The sequence below is a fragment of the Prosopis cineraria genome, unplaced genomic scaffold (genome assembly GCF_029017545.1).
Source record: "Prosopis cineraria cultivar Desert tree isolate PC_DT_omini unplaced genomic scaffold, ASM2901754v1 PC1, whole genome shotgun sequence".
In the NCBI taxonomy this organism is placed as follows: domain Eukaryota; kingdom Viridiplantae; phylum Streptophyta; class Magnoliopsida; order Fabales; family Fabaceae; genus Prosopis; species Prosopis cineraria.
This window is the reverse complement of record NW_026555332.1, coordinates 50,083,871-50,104,276: the sequence shown is the minus strand read 5'-3', so window position 1 is coordinate 50,104,276 and position 20,406 is coordinate 50,083,871. Positions and strand designations below refer to the sequence as shown.

The 20,406-nt window shown below is 36.0% G+C and overlaps 2 protein-coding genes and 1 pseudogene across 4 annotated transcripts; 1 reads left to right on the top strand and 2 right to left on the bottom strand.

Moving 5' to 3' along the window:
- Positions 1–89: 89 nt before the first annotated feature.
- Positions 90–5,919, bottom strand: LOC129314874 (serine/threonine-protein kinase Nek6-like; annotated as a pseudogene).
- A 1,614-nt stretch (positions 5,920–7,533) lies between these two features.
- Positions 7,534–10,841, bottom strand: LOC129314905 (chaperone protein dnaJ 6-like). Its single transcript, XM_054958390.1, has 8 exons — positions 10,547–10,841; positions 9,365–9,463; positions 9,177–9,278; positions 8,969–9,028; positions 8,788–8,894; positions 8,611–8,693; positions 8,156–8,243; positions 7,534–8,077 (listed from the first exon to the last, which is right to left on the bottom strand). The coding sequence occupies exons 1-8, from the start codon at positions 10,658–10,660 to the stop codon at positions 7,873–7,875; spliced, it is 858 nt and encodes a 285-aa protein (XP_054814365.1). The 5' UTR covers positions 10,661–10,841; the 3' UTR covers positions 7,534–7,872.
- Positions 10,842–18,053: 7,212 nt separating this feature from the next.
- Positions 18,054–20,037, top strand: LOC129314916 (zinc finger A20 and AN1 domain-containing stress-associated protein 8-like). Of its 3 annotated transcripts, none has more exons than XM_054958411.1 (2): positions 18,054–18,165; positions 19,281–20,037. In XM_054958411.1, the coding sequence occupies exon 2, from the start codon at positions 19,295–19,297 to the stop codon at positions 19,811–19,813; it is 519 nt and encodes a 172-aa protein (XP_054814386.1). In that variant the 5' UTR covers positions 18,054–18,165; positions 19,281–19,294; the 3' UTR covers positions 19,814–20,037. The 3 variants fall into 3 exon arrangements, with proteins under 3 accessions (XP_054814386.1, XP_054814373.1, XP_054814380.1); XM_054958398.1 differs by having other exon boundaries at positions 18,113–18,269; XM_054958405.1 differs by lacking the exon at positions 18,054–18,165 and adding an exon at positions 18,285–18,425.
- Positions 20,038–20,406: the final 369 nt, after the last annotated feature.

The window sequence follows — 20,406 nt, the reverse complement described above, 5'->3', positions numbered from 1 at the left end:
AGACCAAACATGTATTCATTTATTAATTAAAATAGCTACTAAAGATTCAATTGCTAAAGTTATGCCAAAAACAAAATACCACTTTAAAATTCTAAGTAATTAAAAATTTATTTCACATACCATAAAGCATTTAACAGGAAAAGACTACTATCTCCAATCAAGAAACAGTCCAGAAGGAACAAGCTTATGGCATATTAAAAAAAAACAAATTTCTTACAATAATTTATAAATCAATAGCATTGGGAAGCACCTCTCACAAACTAGCTTTCTGGATTAATTTTTGTGCAGATATTAGGCTCTTTGTCAACCATATTGCTGTTTCTCTGGATGAGACAGCTTCATGCCCAAATGGTCCGAGCACACGAGCAAGCTCATCAAGTTTGTCCTGCTTAAGTAACTGAGCACATAACTCAAGCAGAGACTCCAGAGCATCAGCTCTTTGCTCACATGGTCTCTCCAGCACAGTCTTGGTTTCATCACCATCCATTGCAGTAGGTTTGCTTAATGAAAGCCCACTTGGTAGCTGATCAACCGCACAAACAGTGTCATTTTCTTTATGCATGGAGCAAGGGCGTCAAGTGTTCTTGCTGGGCCTCCAGCATTACCTGCAAGTTTGCCATTACTCTCAGAAGACAAACGTCCAGGTGAAGACCTTCCGGAAATGCAGTGGTATTATGGCTTCTCTTTAAGCAGCTTCCAGATCCGGGGTCCTGTTCGGCCCTAACCAGCTGCATAGTTGGTGGTGGTTTTAACGTTTCCTCAATGGACCCATCTTCATCACTGGTTCCTGCACAGGACATTATTGATTTATTGGAGTCCTCAGGCATGGTACCTTCCCTCTGTCCCTTGGCCCCAGTGGAACCGTCACAGGAAAGCATACCTTTAACATTTGTGGCCAACGCACCCATTTCAACCCTTTCTGATTTTTGAAAATCTTCAGCATTCAATCCTAGTCCTCTATGCACAGAATCTTCTGAAATCGTCTCTGATGCAACTTCGTTATCAACTGTTTCCCTCGAAGGTTTAATTTTAAAGTCTGCCTCCTTGAACACACTGCCAACAGTAGATTCAGATGTTGTAGACTCTACTTTTGAGCCACTAATAGTAGAACATGATTTCACAATATAGCTGGTGGTGTCAACCATCTTGGTCTCAAGGTTATCTTCTACACTGGATTTACCATTTGCCTCAAATGGATGAACCCTTTCCAATCGATTGGTTAATCCCCCTATTTCTTTGTCCCCATGGTCTTTGCCATCACCAGACCTATAAGATCTTTTCGTTTTATTATTTGGGCTACTATTGGGGCTACCTACAGATTTTATTGGAAGAAGGATAGCCGATGCATTCCGACAGCGGAGGACGTATGGTTGCAAATGAGGATGCCTTAATAATTCCAGTGCCTGTCAACAAAGAGATGCAACATTGGAGTGAACACTTACTCCAGACTACTCAAAAATGATCATAGGCTTAGTTGAACTAACTGTTGGTCTATGTTCTGGATTCTTCTCAGCATGCTCTTGATAATTTGTTTCCTGTAACACAACTCCTGATTTAGTTCTACCATTTGAAAGAAATATGAAAGATATCAAGAACGAGGATAATTTCAAACAACAATAACCGCAACAGCTCTAAACAAGTTTCGGTTAGTTTAAAATGTAATTGTGTGTGTGTGTACACATTTGAATTCCTATTGAGTGGAAGAAAACTAAATCATTTATTTAAAAACGAAAGGACAATGAAAGAAAGCATAATAATAAGGTGACTTGTATAGGTTTCAAAGAAATCACTTACAGTGTGGACGAATAAACAATTGGTAGTGGAGAAATGGAGGATCTATTTATCTTATTGATAAGGCCGGCCTTGTCCTGTTCCATTCTTTCATTCATTAATCTCTTTAATCTACTTATAAATACATGTTAAAAGAATTAAAACTTAATGCAAATAAGAATATCAAATTCCTGATCATGGTTCAAATTTGTCCTTACTGGAGCACGAAATGCGGGCTGATGTGCAGCAATTTCAAACATGCAACAACCTTGACACAGAGACATTCTTAAATGAGAAGTGATGTCATAAAGCTTTGTCAGGAAAACAGGAATCCAAGATGCTTACCAAGTGACCATATATCAGATTTATAACCATAAGGTATATTTTCAAGGAGCTCAGGACACATGTAGTTTGGAGTTCCTACACCCTACACAAGATAGACGAAGGATGCAAATAATAGCCAGCATCAGCAGGTAGATTTAATTGGACTAGCATAAACATTGTGATTAGAAGTTCAAAGTATAAATCAACAGCATAATTCGTTCTAAGATGAATAACACCAACAACTTGGCTTGACAATTTGTTTCAAAAGGAAAATAACACAAACAATTTCATGAAGAAGGCATCATAAAACTGCTAATGTATTAAAATATATACAATACCGTGGAAGAAAGGTCTTCTGTGTTAAGTAGTTTTGCAAGACCAAAGTCACCTGTGCAGTCCACGCAAAACATATATTCCTTAAGACACCACAATACATGAAAAGCCAGAAATGATGGGTTTAAAAAGGATAACACATACATACCAAGTCGAATGTCATTGCCTTTGGCAAGGAGTATGTTGGAACACTGAAATTAAATAAAGTTGCATTAATGAAAATGTCATGTAAAAGATTTCTTTTGCCAGGACAAGGGAGTATCAACACCTTAAGATCTCCATGGAGTACACGATTAGAATGCAGATAGTCCACAGCAAGCAACAATTGAGTCAGCCATTTGCAGATTTTCTGCAGGAGAATATGGTGCAGAACAGGTAAGGAACGCTCATCCAAGAGCATATTAAGTTGTGACACATTAAACCCCACTAGTTACCTCCTCAGAGAAAAAAGATCCTCGGGCTCTCTTTATCATCCCAGCCCTGCTCCATAAAGATTTCAGTATTTCATGATTCAGCTTTATATATGGTGTGAAACACTGTCGATAATTCTCCCAAGCATTTATGCATGCGCACATGCTTATGAGCAAATGCATGTATTCAAGAGATATCTGCAATCTTCTATGGAACATGAGACCCGCAAAATCCCAAAGCCATTATCCAAGTGCTTTTCCTTTTCTTCTATGTTTTTGTAAATGATGGAGCAGAGGTTTGAACCTTTTATTTTATGATATGAAACCCCAATTCCTCACTACTAGTAGTGCCCCCCCCCCCTTTCCCCCTAAGTGTCTATGGTAAGGATGTTACTAAGATTATAAATATACCTCACCTTTTTACGAAAGTATTTTCAATGTATCAGTTAATCATATTACTAATTAGAAAGATTACAGTAACAATTCATCATCCTTCCACAATGACTTAGATTTTCCACAATATGTTACAAGTGCAAGATACTTTGATGTGGAAGTCACAAAAATAGGCCTAAGGCCATGGTATAACAGAACTTAAACTTTAAGGTCAAGAAATTCTTCAACATGATATAAGATCCACCTCAGTCTATCTATTAATTCAAAAATTTTAGAATCAAGATGGGTGTAGTTTCAGTACAAGATAGAAGTTAGTATTTGTCTTTTTTACAAGTCCAGTAGGTTCTCATGTGCTAGGCCGTGCTGGAATTGTGAGAACAAATTATTGACCCAGTTAATAGGGGGGGGGGAGAGAGAGAACTTTTATTTTAAGCTGGGTCAATAACTTGCACAGATTGCCAATAAAAGTTTCTCTCTCTCTCTCTCTCTCTTTCCTTTCCTTTCCTTTCCTTGTAGACGTTATCTGTTAGAATGTTGAATAATAAGGATTTAAATGGGATTGAAGGAACAGCAAATGTCAGTATTGTATGGAAGCAAAAGTTATTCTAGGACATAGATATGGAATTGAGATTAATAGGCTCAGATACTTGAGTCATGCAGGCAAAAAGTAAGGGCTGTTATCATATAACTTACATGTCACCTCCTTCACAATAGCCAGTTATGATGCATATGCAGTCCTCCTATAAATCATGAAAAATCTCACAAACATGCGTGTTAAGATTCATAAACATCAGAAGAACAACCAGGAAACTCTGTAAAATCTTAAACTTGTCATGTCCTTTCTGCATGTATGTAAAACTGAGCACACAAAAATGATCATAGACTTACCTTTTCCACCCAGGCATCTTTGTACTCCATGACATATGGGTTATTTAGTTTTGAAATCAGGTTCATCTGAAACAAACAGAGGTCTCTTTTTTATGTCAATGGATAGCAAAAAACTTGTTCAGAACCAGCTTCAGGTTGTATTCAACTCCATATGCCTATTGCATGCTATTCATATGTTTACAGTACTTTTGCAATCATATAGGAACTAAATTTCAGAAAGGGGAGAATGACAGAGAGGCCCCAAAAGGGACCAATTAATTCAAATTAGGTCCCAAACACCAAACTCTAGGAATTTACAAGTTTGACTTTCAATTTTGCAATTTCATTGTAATAAATTTACAATTTTTGTTTCAAATTTTAACAGAAAAATAAATTTGCTTATTTTTCAACCATGTTAAAATTTAAAAAATAAATTGTAAATCCATCATAATGAAATTGTAAAATTGAGAGAAGGATTTATAAATTCCTGAAATTTGTTAGTTAGAATCTAATTTAAATTCATTGGTCCTCTTAGGACCTATCCGTCATTCTTCCTTTCAAAAAGCCAATATTCTCTTTTATCTTATCTGTATTGAAATATGCAGCAGTGACTTGCTTCTGGATAGAACCTACAAGATTTGCTTTTACTGCTATTAATGTTTTATTCAGTCTCTGTCTTTGTGCTAAAAAGGACATTGGTTCCTGGAAATACTACACATCCAGATAACTTGTTAGTAGTAAGAACGGAGTGTAGGCAATGGTAAATTTATAAATCGTCAAAGAAGAGTAAAGATGTAGCGGACTCAAAACATTGAAGGAAATGGATTGATGGATGCCATTTATCAATGCATATGGGAAAATTTTTTTCTTGAAAAGAAAGAAAGATTGAAAGAGATAATACTGACTTCAATGTGGGCTCGATCGTCCATTTAATTAAGACAGAAAAAGAAAGAGAATGATTGGATCAATTTTCCAAGAAAAGAAAGAAGCATGTGTGTGTACGGCTAACACTGCATATATGCATCACTTGGGGAGGGGTTTGTTACGCCAACCTCTTGGTGCGCTGTACGTTTAGACTTCTCGATTTGCTTGGCCAAGCGAATCTTCTTTAGTACATACCTACCGGACATAGAATCAAGAAAATGAACAATAATCTCAGTAAAAAAATAACGGGTTGGAGCAAATAGCTATCGAAATTAGTGGGTTTCATTTTCAACAATTCAAGACAGAAATCCCGTAAGTCGAGAAGTTCTGCTTCATGGAATTGTCAATTTTTCAACTAAAAATCCATCTTTAATCGTTTATGCTCATTATTCGGCAGGTATAGAAAATCAAGACAGAGGATATCATTTCTGCGAAGAGTGCCTTACTTCTTTTTCTCAGACTTGTGGAGAACGAGAAAGGAAGTGCCCAGTGTTCCTATACCAATCTGCTCTATCACTTCATAGTCCTCCATCTTTGACTTGGCACCACTATTATCGGTCTCCATGGCAAGCTCCGGAAGCTACAGTATACAAACAGTGAAGTTGCAGATTCTAGCGGCTACGGATCCAGTCCAGACAGCAAAACGTGGACTCCACTACCAAGCTTTCACCACAGATACTCTAATTGAAGATAAGCGATAGCTTCGAGAGCATTAATTATTCAAATCCAAACCAACTATCCTGCATCTCTGCAAGAATGAGTCGGGAGCCTATTGAATTTGATTCAACCAACTATGAAGTGCTTCAAATGGATGGAGTTATTAAACTGAGTAAAGCAACTACATTCCACAATTTATGACACAAAACTACCTTCTGTGATGAGAGATGACTAAAGCAGAAGAATATACCTCTACCGAGAAATATTAAAGTTTGATAACTGACCCAAAAGAGAATAGAGGGGAGGGTGGGTGGGGGGAGAGAGAGAGAGAGAGGAAGGGTCTTCAGGGGGTGGTGGGGTGGGGTGGGGTGGGCTTGAAGGACGGGAAAGTCAAGCGAAGCAATATGGAGCATACATGTTGTCACTATTTATTATAATTAATTAATTATCACGTCTGGTTTAGCGCATTAATACAGCTTTACAAAGGAAAATTGAATGATTTTCATTTTAAAAGACCTTGAAATTGAAAATTATAATTACTTGAAGATTAATATGAACTATATTAAATTTACGATGGCTTGAGTTTACAAGTCTCTTTGGCGTGGGAGTGAAACATCACTGATCATGGGGGATATTGACGGCACGAGTTGTGAAGGCACAGTCCTTGTACCTTTAAAATAATAGAGTGATGGAGTGGTTGTCCAATTTTGGAGTTTAGCTAAGAGGTTATGCTTCCCCATATAGAGTTCTGTGGGTTTGTGCTCTTGCGTTGCACCCACTCGAAATCCACCAACGTCATTATATAATTTATTTGTAGCCTAACACAGCCATCCTTAGAGGCAAAATTTTGTTCTATTTAAGGTCTTTGAAATATCCATACCATATTGTTCATTTGTCAGATGCAGGCAAGAAATCACAAGGCAGTCTTGTTGACCTATGGTTGGAATTATGCTCTCAAGGGTTAATTTTGGAAGCAAGGGATAATATTTGGATTCCAATGGGTTCCACGAGCGAAATTTCCGGTTAATTTGGTGGCCATGACGTGTGATCAGAACCCAATGAGGATGCCTCTTTCCAAAGAACGAGTTGTGAAATTTCTAACATAGTGGGATTGATATGACAAGATGAGAATAATTAAAGGGGAATTGAGATTTTGCTGACCATTGACAAAAACATAGCCTAGGAAACCCAAATAGGCTCAAAAACAATTGGGTGGCCATCCGTGGCTGAAGTTATCCGTTAGGGTTAAGAGAGGGAGCCCCACTTGCCTCAAGAAACCAAAGATATAGATATAGATAAATTTCGATAAAATAGAAGGGAGGTCCCATCCTCCTCTGCTTTTAAGGAACCTTTTTTCCCTTGTGAAGTAATAACGCTTTTCCAACCACGCACGCATGCCCTCCCTATTGGCCATCGCCCTCAACTTATTTACAGCTCGCATTCACCCCGTGAGACACAGTAAATTTTGAGACGCTAGTTTTTTTTACAAGCATTCCACCGACCAAATGGTACTAACTAGTAACCTGCATTAGTGCATTGCAAACGCCACAGTGAAAACAAACGCGCAAGTCCATTTAACACCGACATTTCTTGACAATTCATGAGATCCAGGCCTCTCAACATGACCCTTGTGCATGACTTCCAACATTTTTTCCTGCCTGAACAAGTATTTTATTGACAAATCTTTTGTTACAGAGCATTTACTAGGCAAGTAATGTCAAATAGACCACAATTAATAGATAATTACCAAAAAAAGGCATTTGCAAAATCAAGTACAAAAATTCCTTGACCTAACCATCATTTCTTTCATCTTATCTACCAGTCCTCTCCCAAAATTTGATTTTGGACCATACAATTTGCGCGAACCGCACACCAAGTTCGTGCATACTATTACTCCCCATATCAAAGATAATTTATCAAACATAAAATCAGCCATCCACCGCTGAGCAAATTCGAGAAGGCCACAGCCAGGATTTGGCTGCAAGCCGAGAGAGCTAAACCTATACGAAAGTCACCGTTTCTGCTATATCCATGCTAGATAGAAGGAAGCTTCAGTTGTTTAAGTTTCACATCATAACTCGCACTAATCAATTCAGAAGAAAAGGATTTGCCATTAACAGTTTAATTACACAAACACGGGAGTTGAAGTACTGTTTGCTTAAAATTCTACCCTTGACTGTGCTGCAATTGTCCATTACTTGCGTTTTGATTTTTTTGACAGCCTTCGGCTTTCAAGTTTTCTCTGTGTAGCTTCAAACTCTTCTTCACTGGGCTCTGCAGCATCACCCCCTCCATATTTAGAAATTAATGATGTGAACATTGAATCAAACTGGCCTTTCCTCTCATTTCGGCGTTGCAAAATGACTGCATATAGATCTGTTCCGGCCTGTTTATTTGACCTATAAAAGGTTTAAAAATAAATTATTCCTGAACTATATCATGATTAACATAAGCAGTACCCCTGCCAGTTAGCTTACTTTGCTCTCCTTAAAGGACTGGTTGGTGGCTTCATTTCATCAACTTTCTTCGCCCATTTCTGGTAGGCTTTAGTTGACTTCAGTTCACCTGCAGATAACAGTGCAAGGAAAAAAAGGTAACGGAGGAAAATGCTATTTTCAAACTTAAGAAGCAATGGACTCTGCATACTGCATTTTGCCATGTCAACTCTTTGCTAAAATGTACAGAAATCCACACTGCACTATATATTGTCCTTATTATCGTAACTAAAAAAATAAAAAATAAGTCCATTCTATTACCCTTTTATGCAGGGATAAAAATATTTTCACCACAGTAACTTTTTCATTCTATTTTGTTCCCATTTCATTACTGTGCACCAAGAGAATCATAGGGTCTCTAATGCTGTTAGTGACAGATGAGAGAACTCAAATTTAATACATCCATCAGAACAAAGCATTGCTGGGACTATTCTTACCAGCAGCTATAACCTCATCAATGATATCTTTGAAACGATGTGAGTCAAGTTTAGGATCTGAACAAAGCATTGAACAGAAGAGCCTGCAAAGGGAAGTTGCTTATAATATCAAATTAATAACTTTTAAGGCTAAAAAAACTTTTTAAATAAAGGAAGTTTATCATAATGCTCTTTTACCTGTTCATATTACCCTTGTACTTTTTGTACAGGTCAATTAAATCATTTTTCTCAGAGTCTGATCCCCTATAGTTTGCTTCAAATTCCTCAATATCAGCTTCAGTGACCTATAATTCTTCAGTCATAAAACTATCGCAGCACAAGTCATTATAAAACGCTCAGCAGCATATTAAATAAATACCTTCCTGTACACTGCTCTGAAATACTCGTGAAGATTCTGAACAACTTCCCCAGCAAGGTCCTGAATATCAAACAAGACAAATAAGTTTGCAGATGTGCCAGGCATAGTTTAATTATTTTTATATCAAAAGAATGCAATTAAAAGGCTATTATGTCATGGTTCAATGGTTCATTAATTTAAATGCAGCTACAAATGCCCAGATACTCACAGCATCATCAACACAACCGGTCTGATCATAAAGAGCCCGTTTATCTTCATCACCAAGAATTGAGATCACTTTTTGCAATTGCTGAAATCTCTCCTTAGCTTCCTGTAAAAGGATAAGCAATTACAATCGCCAATACTTGCAAGTCAATAAATTTACAGAGGCATAAATAGGCAACCTTAAACAATCACCTCATCACCGGGGTTTTTATCAGGATGGAGCCGCAATGCTAACTTGTAGTATGCTTTCTTTATTTCCTGTTGAGATGCTGTTCTCTCCACACCAAGAACCTAGGAACATTGAACAATCAATGAGTGCATCATTGTCCAACACATCATTGTTCAAAACTAGAAAAATATATAAAAAAGAAAATATCTGATGAATGCCAATGGAAAATAGAGAACCACCCGTGGTAAAAGTGACAAGGAGACAGGATACCAGACTATATGGAACTATCGTTGGCGGATTTAGTAAAAGTGATTACTAGAGTGGAGATTTCAAGCTTGGGAAATGTGTGCCTACAGCACTTAAGAGATAGCAGATGCTATTTACACCAATAGGATTTTGATCACAAATTCTCAAACCCATATTTTCTTATCAAGCTCCCAAAGCAAATTGTGAAGTAATTCCTAATCCCAAAAGACTACAACCATTCTCAATAACTTGACCAAGAAAATATGGTGCAGATTGCCTAAATAAAACTTATTGCCACTTGACCTGAATGGTATTAAAATGTACAATAACAGTATGTTGTCAATGTTTAAAAGTCTTAATTGTGAATTTCAAGGTCAGCTTCTTCTGGCAACAACAATACAATTGCCTTTCAGCCAATCAAATTATAATTTACCAAGATGGAATACCTCCTGTTATTATAGTCATAGTAGCCTCTTCATTCACTTATTACATAGCCTTTCAGCAACCAGGAAGCAATTCCACTCAAACCCCATAGGCTTAGCTATGTCTTAGCGGATCCAACTATTTTAAACCGTCAATTTCATTTGCAATCCATGTAGTCCTCCAAGTCAAAAAGACCTTTCCTTCGACCAGCCTATCCTATATGCGGTCGCTTAATATGTTCATGAGAATCAGCTTAATCCAGGTCAAAAAGTTAGCAATAGAATACCTGCCATTTAATCACTGATTTATTAATCTCAAAAACATCTAATCGAGATAACATTTCTCACCGTATCGCGCAAATGTTTCTCATACAAACATTAAATTATGGGCCATATTAGCGTCTAACGAATTATAACATCAGGCACAATCAACCAAATTACTTTACCGCAGGCGTAAAACCTAGCCTCCGGCGTCAAAATGAACAAGGACTAGAGGTTTAATCAATATGGTAAAGATAGCTGGTCGATCAATAATACCTCGTAGAGGCTCTTTTCCGTAGAGGAACTTGGGTTCTGATTCTGTTTCTCCGCTTCCTGCTCGGATCCAAGACTTTCGTCATCAGAAACCCTAGCCTTCTTCTTCTTCGCCATCGTAATGTCCGAGGGTAGCTTTCTGAAGATGGCTCAAATTAATGGCTAGATACTTCTTTTTAAACCGATATTAAATTGCACACAAAATAGTGCCGGAGAAGAAAGTTTGGCGGTCATCAAATTGTTCCCGCCAATTGCTTCCCGCATCGCCCATTTTCCCGCCGTGGTGTCTACTACAGAATTTTATCATTCCTATCTTATAATCAAATTTTACGTAAATTATAAATATAAATATAAATTATTCTTATCAGCGATGTCATCATAAATATCAATTAAATCAATATTTTGAATTATATTTATTATCCACGGCGACACATATTAAGAAGAAAAATAAAATGCTCAGACGTATTAAAGTTTACAATATATTTTTAACTAAAATATTCTCAAAGAAGTTACTTTTGATCTAGAAGTTTTTAAAGCTTCTAGTTGTGATAGAATTTAAATTTTCTTCTATCATAATTTTTAGCATGTTATAGATAAAGATGCGTGTTCTTTAGTCAAAATATTTTTGCCAATCCATATCGAGTAGAAGAAGTAAATTATACTCATTTGGTACTAATTTCGAAGGTTGATATCCTAAGTATGAAGGATTTCAAATCAATCTTGTTATGCAGTGAGTTACAAAATTATATCTAAAGCTTTGAGTTGCAAAATGAGAAAAGTAATCGGAGATTTTGTGGGTAAGCACTAATTTAGTTTCATTGCTAGCGGATAAGGTGGCGATAATATCATCATAGTCCAAGAATTCATCCATACCATGAGATTTACAAAGAAATTGAAGGGAATGCTTGCAGTGAAAACTAATTTAGAAAAAGCATATGGTCATTTAGAGTGGAATTATATTCAATATACACAATGAGAAATAGGGATAGTGTAACAGCCCTCCGCTCACCCCGCCTACCCGAGGTCTTTTGCGGCGCTGGATACTCTCCCCTCAGGCCCCACAACAGGGTGACCCCACCCCTTTCGGTGAGCATCAGGAAACAAAGGCTTCCCCGCAGTAGTGTGTGGATTATTCCCCTTGCGGAGAGCCTCCCCAGGTTCGATCCTCCAACCTCTCCTACATAACAAAGTTGAGGCTGAACCTGGTACCATTGAACCACGTGTCCGCACACTACTGCGGGGAAGCCTTTGTCTCCTGATGCTCACCGAAAGGGGTGGGGTCGCCCTGTTGTGGGGCCTGAGGGGAGAGTGTCCAGCGCCGCAAAAGACCTCGGGTAGGCGGGGTGAGCGGAGGGCTGTTACAGATAGCACCAAGTTTAGTAGAGTTTTTCATGGCTTGCATCAGAAGCTCATCCCTTCAAGTTTTATGGCATGGATATCCCATTGATAATTTTAAACCCACACGAGGTGTTAGATAAGGGGATCTCATATCCCTATACACCTCTACCTAATGTACGGAGAGACTGAACCATGTTATTCTTGATGCAGTGGAAGACCAATAGTGGAAGACTATTCAACGTGCATAAGGGGGTCCTAAATTATCTCAGGAGATTATTCAATTAAAAAGAAAGATTTCCTATCATGGCAGAAAAAGAAGCCCTAATCAGAGCAATCTTATATGCACTATTGACTGACTATATGCAAACTATGCTTTTGCCAAAAACACTCTTGAATGAGTTGGAAAAAGAGAGAGAGAGAGTTGGTGGTTCCTTTAAGGAGAAGAAGAAGATGCTAGAAAGCTTCATCTCATTTCTCGGGAACATATAACCAGAGATAGGAAACATGATAATTTGGGTGTCAAAAATTTTAAAAAAACAAAACAAAGCCTTTATTATGAAATTGTGTTGGAATCTACTTTGCAATGAAAAAGCATTATAAGTCAAAGTATTAAGAGCAAAATATAAATATGACTTTAGCAATGGGTTGAAAGTTAAAGAAAGGCAACATTCTTCTTTTATGTGGAGAGCAATATGTCATATTTGGGAAAAATTAAAGGAAGGAATAGGAAAAGGGGTTAGAAATGGTAGATCTACCCCTTTATTGTTTGAAAATTTGTCAATGCTTAATATTTCTTTGATTAGGCTTGTTTTTGAAAGGGATGGATTGATTGATAGAATGAGAGAGTTTCAAACCATGTGAATCATGGGGGGTCTTGGGATGTTCAGAAGTTATCTCTTTGGTTCCATTAAAACACGATTGCTCGTCTTACTTGTGTCCGCCCACCCTATAAGGAGAGAAGGGAGGATAAACACCTTTGGAAACCATCCAAACATGGCTCTTTAATGTTAAATCTACCTATTCTTTTCTCTATACAAGTACAAGAAGAAACGCTAATAGTATCTGGAAAATACTGTGGAGATGGCCCATTGTAGAGAAAATCAAATCTTTTATCTAGCTATTCATGCATGAATGAATTCACACATATCAGCTAAGGCATAGGAGAGGAACTTCAATCAAATAAAGCCGCCCCTTTGGATGTGACAAGATAGAAAACTCAATGCACTTAATTCATGAATGTCCAAATGTTGTGGATAGGTGGAGAGTAGTGATCAAAGAGGAATACTAGAGCATCTTCACCACTTAACAAATGCAGATTGGGTTAAATGGAATTTCAATCACGAGACAAGTCAAAATGAAAAATCTAACTTGGCCAAAGTTACATGAAAAAGGTAGCTTGCTCAAGTTTGTTTCATTGTATCTGTTAAGAAATTTGGGTTGATAGATGTAGGAAGATTTTAATGACAAAAATGACCATGAACATAAGACTCCCTTATCTAGTTTTTTCAAAGCTTGCTTGGATGCTAATTTATTTAAATTAGCCCATTCTCTATCACACAAACCAAACACTTTAGGGAAAGAAGTTTGCCTAGAGATGGCTCAATTTCACCTAATGAAAGCAATAGTTATGACGGTGCTTTATGGGATAGAGATAGGAATTAGGTTGGAGGTGTTAGTTGTAAATTAACATTCCTATTGTGATATTAGAACTTCTAGCTGCTGTATATGGCCTAGATCTCTGTTGGACTAGAGGCTTTTCATATTGCGGACATCTTTTATAAATGCAAGGAGGTTGTGATCCTACTAACTATGAGATGTAATAATTCTCACCAATTTGAAGACTTGATTGAATATGCGAGATTATTATTTCATAAGGATTGAAATTTAGTCATTACTCATTTAGATAGAAATTTGAATTTGCATGCTAATTACTTGCTAAGCTATCTCATTCCATGGATATAACTTTTTGTATTTTTGGTCAACCCTCACATCTCCCACAAGAGGTGGCGGATGATAAAAGAGATTTATCAAATTCATCTTTCTATAACATTAGTTAGCTTATGAATGTACTTTTTTAGTTAAAAAAAAAGATCAAGTATATTGATGATTTGACGTATACATACATAACAAAATGAGAATAAATTAATCATCAGATCAACTTAATTTTATCATTGTAATTCCTTACACTGTATTTTATTCTTTCGTTCTTTAAAAATTTTAGAACCTTTCCACTACCTAAATAATCATATTTCTTTTATTAATTTGCATAATTGTCATCAATATTTCATGATTCATGTCGGTGAATTTTAACAGTCTTATCTCAATTTTAAGCAATGAAGATCAAATTAGCAATTGAAATTAATTTAAAGGACTAAATTAATAAAAATTAAATTTAAAAAACAAAATAAATAACTCAGACAAATTTAAAAGGCTAAAAATTTATTATTATAATAATTAATTATTAAAAAAAATTTAAGTGTCAGGTATACGAAAACTAGTATGGTAGGTACTGACTGGCAGCCCTTTCTGTGTTGCAAGTAAAATGTTGTTAATTGGTTTTGAGTGGTGGGTTTATGACAAGTACGTGGAAAAAATGATTTTTTCTTTTGCATACAAAATGACGATCAATTTTAAAAAATGTTGCATGTTTACATCCTCAATTTTTAACAAAATATGCTATTCAAGAAGGCAGAGGATACTACCAATCACACCCATTAGGAGAGACATGGCAAGTGTTTATCTGAATTGTCATTTGTAAAATTGATGTTTCAACAAATGAGATTTAAATTTAAATAGAAATTAGTTATTGTAATTAAATTTACATTTTAAACATTTTTTTTGGAAAAAATTAATTTAATAAATTGAAACTAATTTGCACAGCACTGTTCAAAAAAGGGTTAGATATACAATAACTAATTTTTTTTTGCCAAAAATAACTAAAATAACATGAAATTTACTAACAACTAATCAGCATTGGTGATAGTAAAAAAGATTACGATCATTTAAGAGTAAGGTTTTAAATTTAAGTCCATATGAATGCAAAAGTAGGCTTGACAATGATCAAATATAGTTAGAGAGATGCATTAAAAAACAAGAGAACTCGACATGAGTTTTACACTATAAAAGAGGTCTGAGATTGATGAATTGTATAAGATATACAATCAGATATATTTAACAAATATAAATATATAGAAATAATCCAACCCAATCCAATTTAAAAAACTTAAAAAAAAAAACTACCCAGACCAGAGAATAAAAGCCATTTTTAAAAAATTTAATGCCCATCCAAATAAAATAAAACACTGTTCAATTAGCTGTTTACTTGAAAACTTAGATCTGCGACACCGAAACTCCAATCCAAGCAAGCATAAATACAAAAAGGGGATGCAGGTCGTGCAACTGAGAACACGGCACCTCGAAAAAATTTCGTTCCTGGACTTCTCATGAGAATCAATGTGCTCGCAGAACGATAATCCTTTATGAGAAAGAACTCAGTGGCCCTATCTGGTAAAAGGCACTGAATTAATAAATTTTAAAGGATTGAGAATGAAAATGAGAAGATGGGAACAAATTTTAAATTCATATTTAGCATGTGATATATAATTAACAAAAGTAAGACTCAAATGGAACAGAAAAGCCAAAAGATGGATGTGGATTACGTGTAGTGCCAATAGTAAAGTATATAAAAAGTGAGCTCATCTTACCTGTTCATTTTATTTAATGGTTGAGAAGAAAATAATGCATAGAAAATTTTATTACTGAAAATATTCAAAAAAAAATTATAATAAAAAATACTTTACAATTTAAATTCTAAAAAAATTATTAAAAAATTAATTTATTACATTGTAAATATTTTGAAAAAATCGTTCTTGCTCTACCCAAATGAGATTGGAAATCGTTTCTCTGTCTCTTAATGTTTTGTATATATTTACTTTTAACTTTTATTAATAATATTGACTATTTTTCTGAAAAAAAATTTCCTTTTTTATTTTTTCATTTAACATAAAAAATCTTACTTGTCAATTTAAATCTTAAAACATTATAAAAAAACCAAAAAATTTTAATTTAAATATTTTGCAAAGATCGTCCCTATACTATCCAATGATTTTTTTAACAATAAAAAACTTACTTTATAAATTAAATCCTAAAAATTACGAAAAATGTTAAAATATAATAAATTGAAAATTTTAATAATTTTGAGAATTTAAATCGTGAAGTGATTTTTTATTATAGAAAAAGTTTGAGTGTTTTGCAAGTAATAAAACTTTTTATGCACCATTTTCTTCTCAATTTTTAGATGAAATAAATAGACAAGATGAAGCCACTTCCTACCTACTTTGCCATTGCGCATGATCCACATCCCTAAAAGACAAAGCTGGCCTTGTCTTCTTCCTTCCACTCTCTCTTACCGTCGTCGTGAGCGACATCCATTTGCTTCTTCCTCATCATCCTCCTTCAATTTTCCTCTTTCATGTGCTACTTCATTGATCGAACCTCTCATTCATTTTCCCTCTCCATATCAAATGGAAGCACTAAAGCCCCTATGAAAAATGTGAAGCCTATTGTCGTCGACGGCACATTGAAGCCCCTAAGGAGAAAAGCATCGTGACTGCCTGAAAATGGAGACACCCAAAACCTCAAAGAAGAATAGAATCAGGTTTCCAACGAGATCTGAAGCGAGAAAAGCAAATAATATCAATGGTGATCGACCCATTATCTTCATTCCTCAAAAACAATCCATGATTTAATGCCTAACTTCTAATCTCGATTTTGCAGTCAACACTTGAATTGATCTCACCCATCACCAGATTTGGAACAAGAAAATCAAATTTCAATTTCCATCTTGCCTTCCCTGTTTTTATTCTTGCTTACATCGAGGTCCATTGTTGCTGTGGGTCTTTGTTATTTGTTTGTTGCCTGTTTGCTATTACTTCCATTGAAGTCGTCACCAACAAGGGAGGAAGCCGTCACCGGGAAGTCATCCACGGTGAACGTGCCTGACAAATTAAGTGAAGGAGAAAGTCAAGTTAGATGCAGACATTATTTAAAAGGATTTTGGTCATAAAAATTTCAATCTCAAAATTATCTTTGTAATGCTGGACGGTGGGTTTGAGTATTCTTATATAGGCGGGATTAAGCAATTCAAAAGATTGGTGAATGCAGGACCAACAAGTAATGAGCAATAGCATAGGTTCAAAGCTATTATTTTTAGCTCTATTGGTAGCATATTAAAGAGTAAAGATTCAAATTTTGCCACCAACTTTTTTTTTAAGAGCATTAAACAACTTATATTATGAGGTAATACGAAATAAATTCTTGATTAAAAAATAGATTATCCAATGCCTAATATTAATTTCACTCAATAGACTCTAGTTTTCCATGCAGGGCCCACAAAATTTTGATGGAAAATGACATGTGGCCCTCCACCTCAGCACAGGGTACAAATGAAAAATTTAATCACGAACTATTTTTCGAGGGATATTGGATATCCATTACTATCAGGTAATGCAAAAAAAAAAAATCAACTATAAAAGGTATTTTCTCATCGATTTTAACCAAACGTCATTTTTTTATATTTATAAAATTCACAACTCATCAATCTCTTCAACTTTTTTGCATTTGCTCTCAATCTCAGCCTGAGAATAAGAGGCTTAAAGAGTTTTTGTCTAAAAATATTGATAATGATAAAGCCAATAGAGTAGAAGGGGGAGAAATAAGATAAGATTTTATTTAAATCTCTATGATAATTCAAACAAAATAACGGTTTGAACTGCGATACTTTTATGCATTGGGGAAGCTTGATTTGATTCTTTATTTTTTATAAAAGTAATTCATGATTAAATTGTGATATTATTATAAGTGCAAAAATAATTTATGATTAAATTAAGTTTGATGGTTAAATTTACACCTTTATTTCATATTAAACACATTTATTTTTAATCTGAAAAAATGGTATATGACTTCAAAATGCAAATCACAAAAATCTTGCGGACAAAGGAAAACTCGTAAATAAATTATAAATGGCCAAATGCGTCACAGCACAAATGCACAGTTGGACGTCGGCTATTGCCCGCGGGCACGTCGCATAAAATATTATTTTCAAGGAACAGTAACCAAAAAAAAAAACAAATAAAGGGGGAAAAAGTGAAAGATAGGGGCAAAGTAGCAATTTCAAGGAACTACGGGGTAGTTTACAGAAGGACCAACCGACTCCGCGAGGAGCATTAGTTGGCAGATAATGGTTCAAAGTGCAGCATTTCACACAACGATACGGCCGAATACTGGTCTCTCTCTTTCTCCCTACCCCTCTCTGTCTTCGTTTAATATTGTACTTCTTTTTAGTTTAGGTTTTCTCAATTGTTACCCACTGTTCTCCAATCCATCCAAGGTCAGGACTATTTCCATCTATCATGTTTTCCCTTATAGATTGTTTTCCTTGTTGTCTGCGTGTTGTCAAATTTCCCTTCTTTCTCCTGCTTCTTGTTGGTGGATACACCGATTCCCTCTTCAGGATCGGTGTGAAACTGAGCCCCCCGGGCGAGAGGTTTTTCTTTTTAATATCTACCCCCTGCTTCTGCATCTCTGATTAATTATGATTCATTTCATTTCTTCGGGGTTATATGTTTTACTCGGGAGTGAATATACTATTGGTTCCTGATATATTCCCGTTTTTTTTTATATCTGATTGAGAAGTGCTTGTGACCCCCCTCCTCATGTTTTTTCATGGTCGGGTTGATTTTTACTTGGTGATTCCTGTATATTGTTTTTATACGGATTACGGGAGTAAAACGGAGTCGTTGATGGAGGGTTTAAGTTGGTTTTCTCTCATTCCCGGGTTCGATGCAACTCTGCTGCCCTTGGGTCTGTCAAATATTGCAACAATCATTAATAAATGCATATTTTACTTTTGGATCTCGAGTTTCCTTTGCATGTTTGAATTGTCTGTAAATATTTTCTCGTAGCTACTAGCTAATATATTTGATGGGGACTGTGGTCTGCGGAGTTGAGCTTCCTTGTGTGCCCAATTTTCATATGAATGCTCGCCGAATTCTTCACTATTTCTAATTGTTTATATTGCAGTGTAGAAAAAAACTAGTATTTTCTGCTAGCGACTGGGAGATACATGAAGAGTATTGGCCTCTTTGGAAGACTTTTATTTGGCTCTTGTTTCTTCTTCATTCATTTAATAATTTTAAACGTTCATATGTATGGCATGGCATCACTTTGAATTTGTTTCATGTCGGAATACTTGTTCATTTGGCATCTAATTGCTTACGTGCCACTTGCCCTTGTTGGTTTCTCAAATTTTCTTGTGGGGTCAGGTGTCATTTCTTCACATGGGTACATGAGTTGGGTTTTGTATGTATTTTCTGGAGATGATGGAATCCTTTATTTGCAGGTTGTTATTAATCAATGGAACCTCAAGATGAGACAGGATGCCAGGCTCCAGAAAAACCAATGCTTTGCATCAATAATTGTGGCTTCTTTGGAAGGGCAACTACCATGAATATGTGTTCGAAATGTTACAAGGACATGCTGTTGAAGCAGGAACAGGTGAAAATTGCTGCATCGTCAGTTGAAAGCATAGTGAATGGCAGCTCTAACAACAATGGAGAAGACGATGTGAATACAGTTGCTACAGATGTACAAGTTGGAACAATGGAAGTCAAACCAGTTGGTGCTCAGCTTTCTGAGGATTCATCCTCTAGTGAGGCTTTGAAGGTGAAAGCCAAGACAGGCCCCAGCAGGTGTGCCACTTGCCGGAAGCGAGTTGGATTAACTGGTTTCAGCTGTAAATGCGGGAACCTCTTTTGTGCAATGCACCGCTACTCTGACAAACATGACTGCTCTTTTGATTATCGGATGGTTGGTCAGGATGCTATAGCTAAAGCCAATCCTGTAATTAAGGCAGAAAAGCTTGAGAAAATCTAGGAATATGCTGGGCTGATGCATGAAGCTTGACACGTCACCTTTCTATGAACAAATTCTCTTATATGTTGTCTGATTCGCTTTTTAGGTGTCCTTCAGTGATTAAAGTGGTCCATGTCATAATAGCAAGGGCATCGTTAGGGAATTGCTGCATTCTGCTCCATTGTGAGTGATTGTTCTGGTTTAATGGACGTCGTTGGCTCATTTTATGATTTAATTTCCTGGTAGATCTGTGCTTCCATTTCTTAGTTCGTGAATAATGCTCCATTTTGGTTATGCATGTGCTTATGCTTTTGAAATTATTTCATAGTTTTGATTTAGCCTTTTGTGCCCAAATGTTGTATGTCTGCCTCAAGCTGAAGTCACTGATCATGGATGGTATACAGAATATTCTCACTATATGCTGTTGTTGATAGTTCGTGCACCTAAACTGATATAGTTATGATTAAACTGGGGAGCTTAGCTTTGGTTCAACCGGATATGGAGATATGGACTATTCTGTTTTAGCTTGTGACTATTCATTACATATCTTCATCGACATATTTATGTCAATTTGATTCTCAAGTGTTATTCTATGTTGCTGATGATTTTTTTTT

What these genes read in the sequence shown, in the direction of transcription:
- LOC129314916 (XM_054958411.1), top strand. Translation starts at nt 19,295, where the DNA reads ATGGAACCTCAAGATGAGACAGGATGCCAGGCTCCAGAAAAACCAATG.
- LOC129314905 (XM_054958390.1), bottom strand. Translation starts at nt 10,660, where the DNA reads ATGGCGAAGAAGAAGAAGGCTAGGGTTTCTGATGACGAAAGTCTTGGA. An exon ending in ATAAAAACCCCGGTGATGAG is followed by an intron (nt 9,279 to 9,364) that starts GTGATTGTTTAA and finishes ATCCTTTTACAG; the next exon opens with GAAGCTAAGGAGAGATTTCA. An exon ending in TGATGAGGTTATAGCTGCTG is followed by an intron (nt 8,244 to 8,610) that starts GTAAGAATAGTC and finishes TGTTATCTGCAG; the next exon opens with GTGAACTGAAGTCAACTAAA.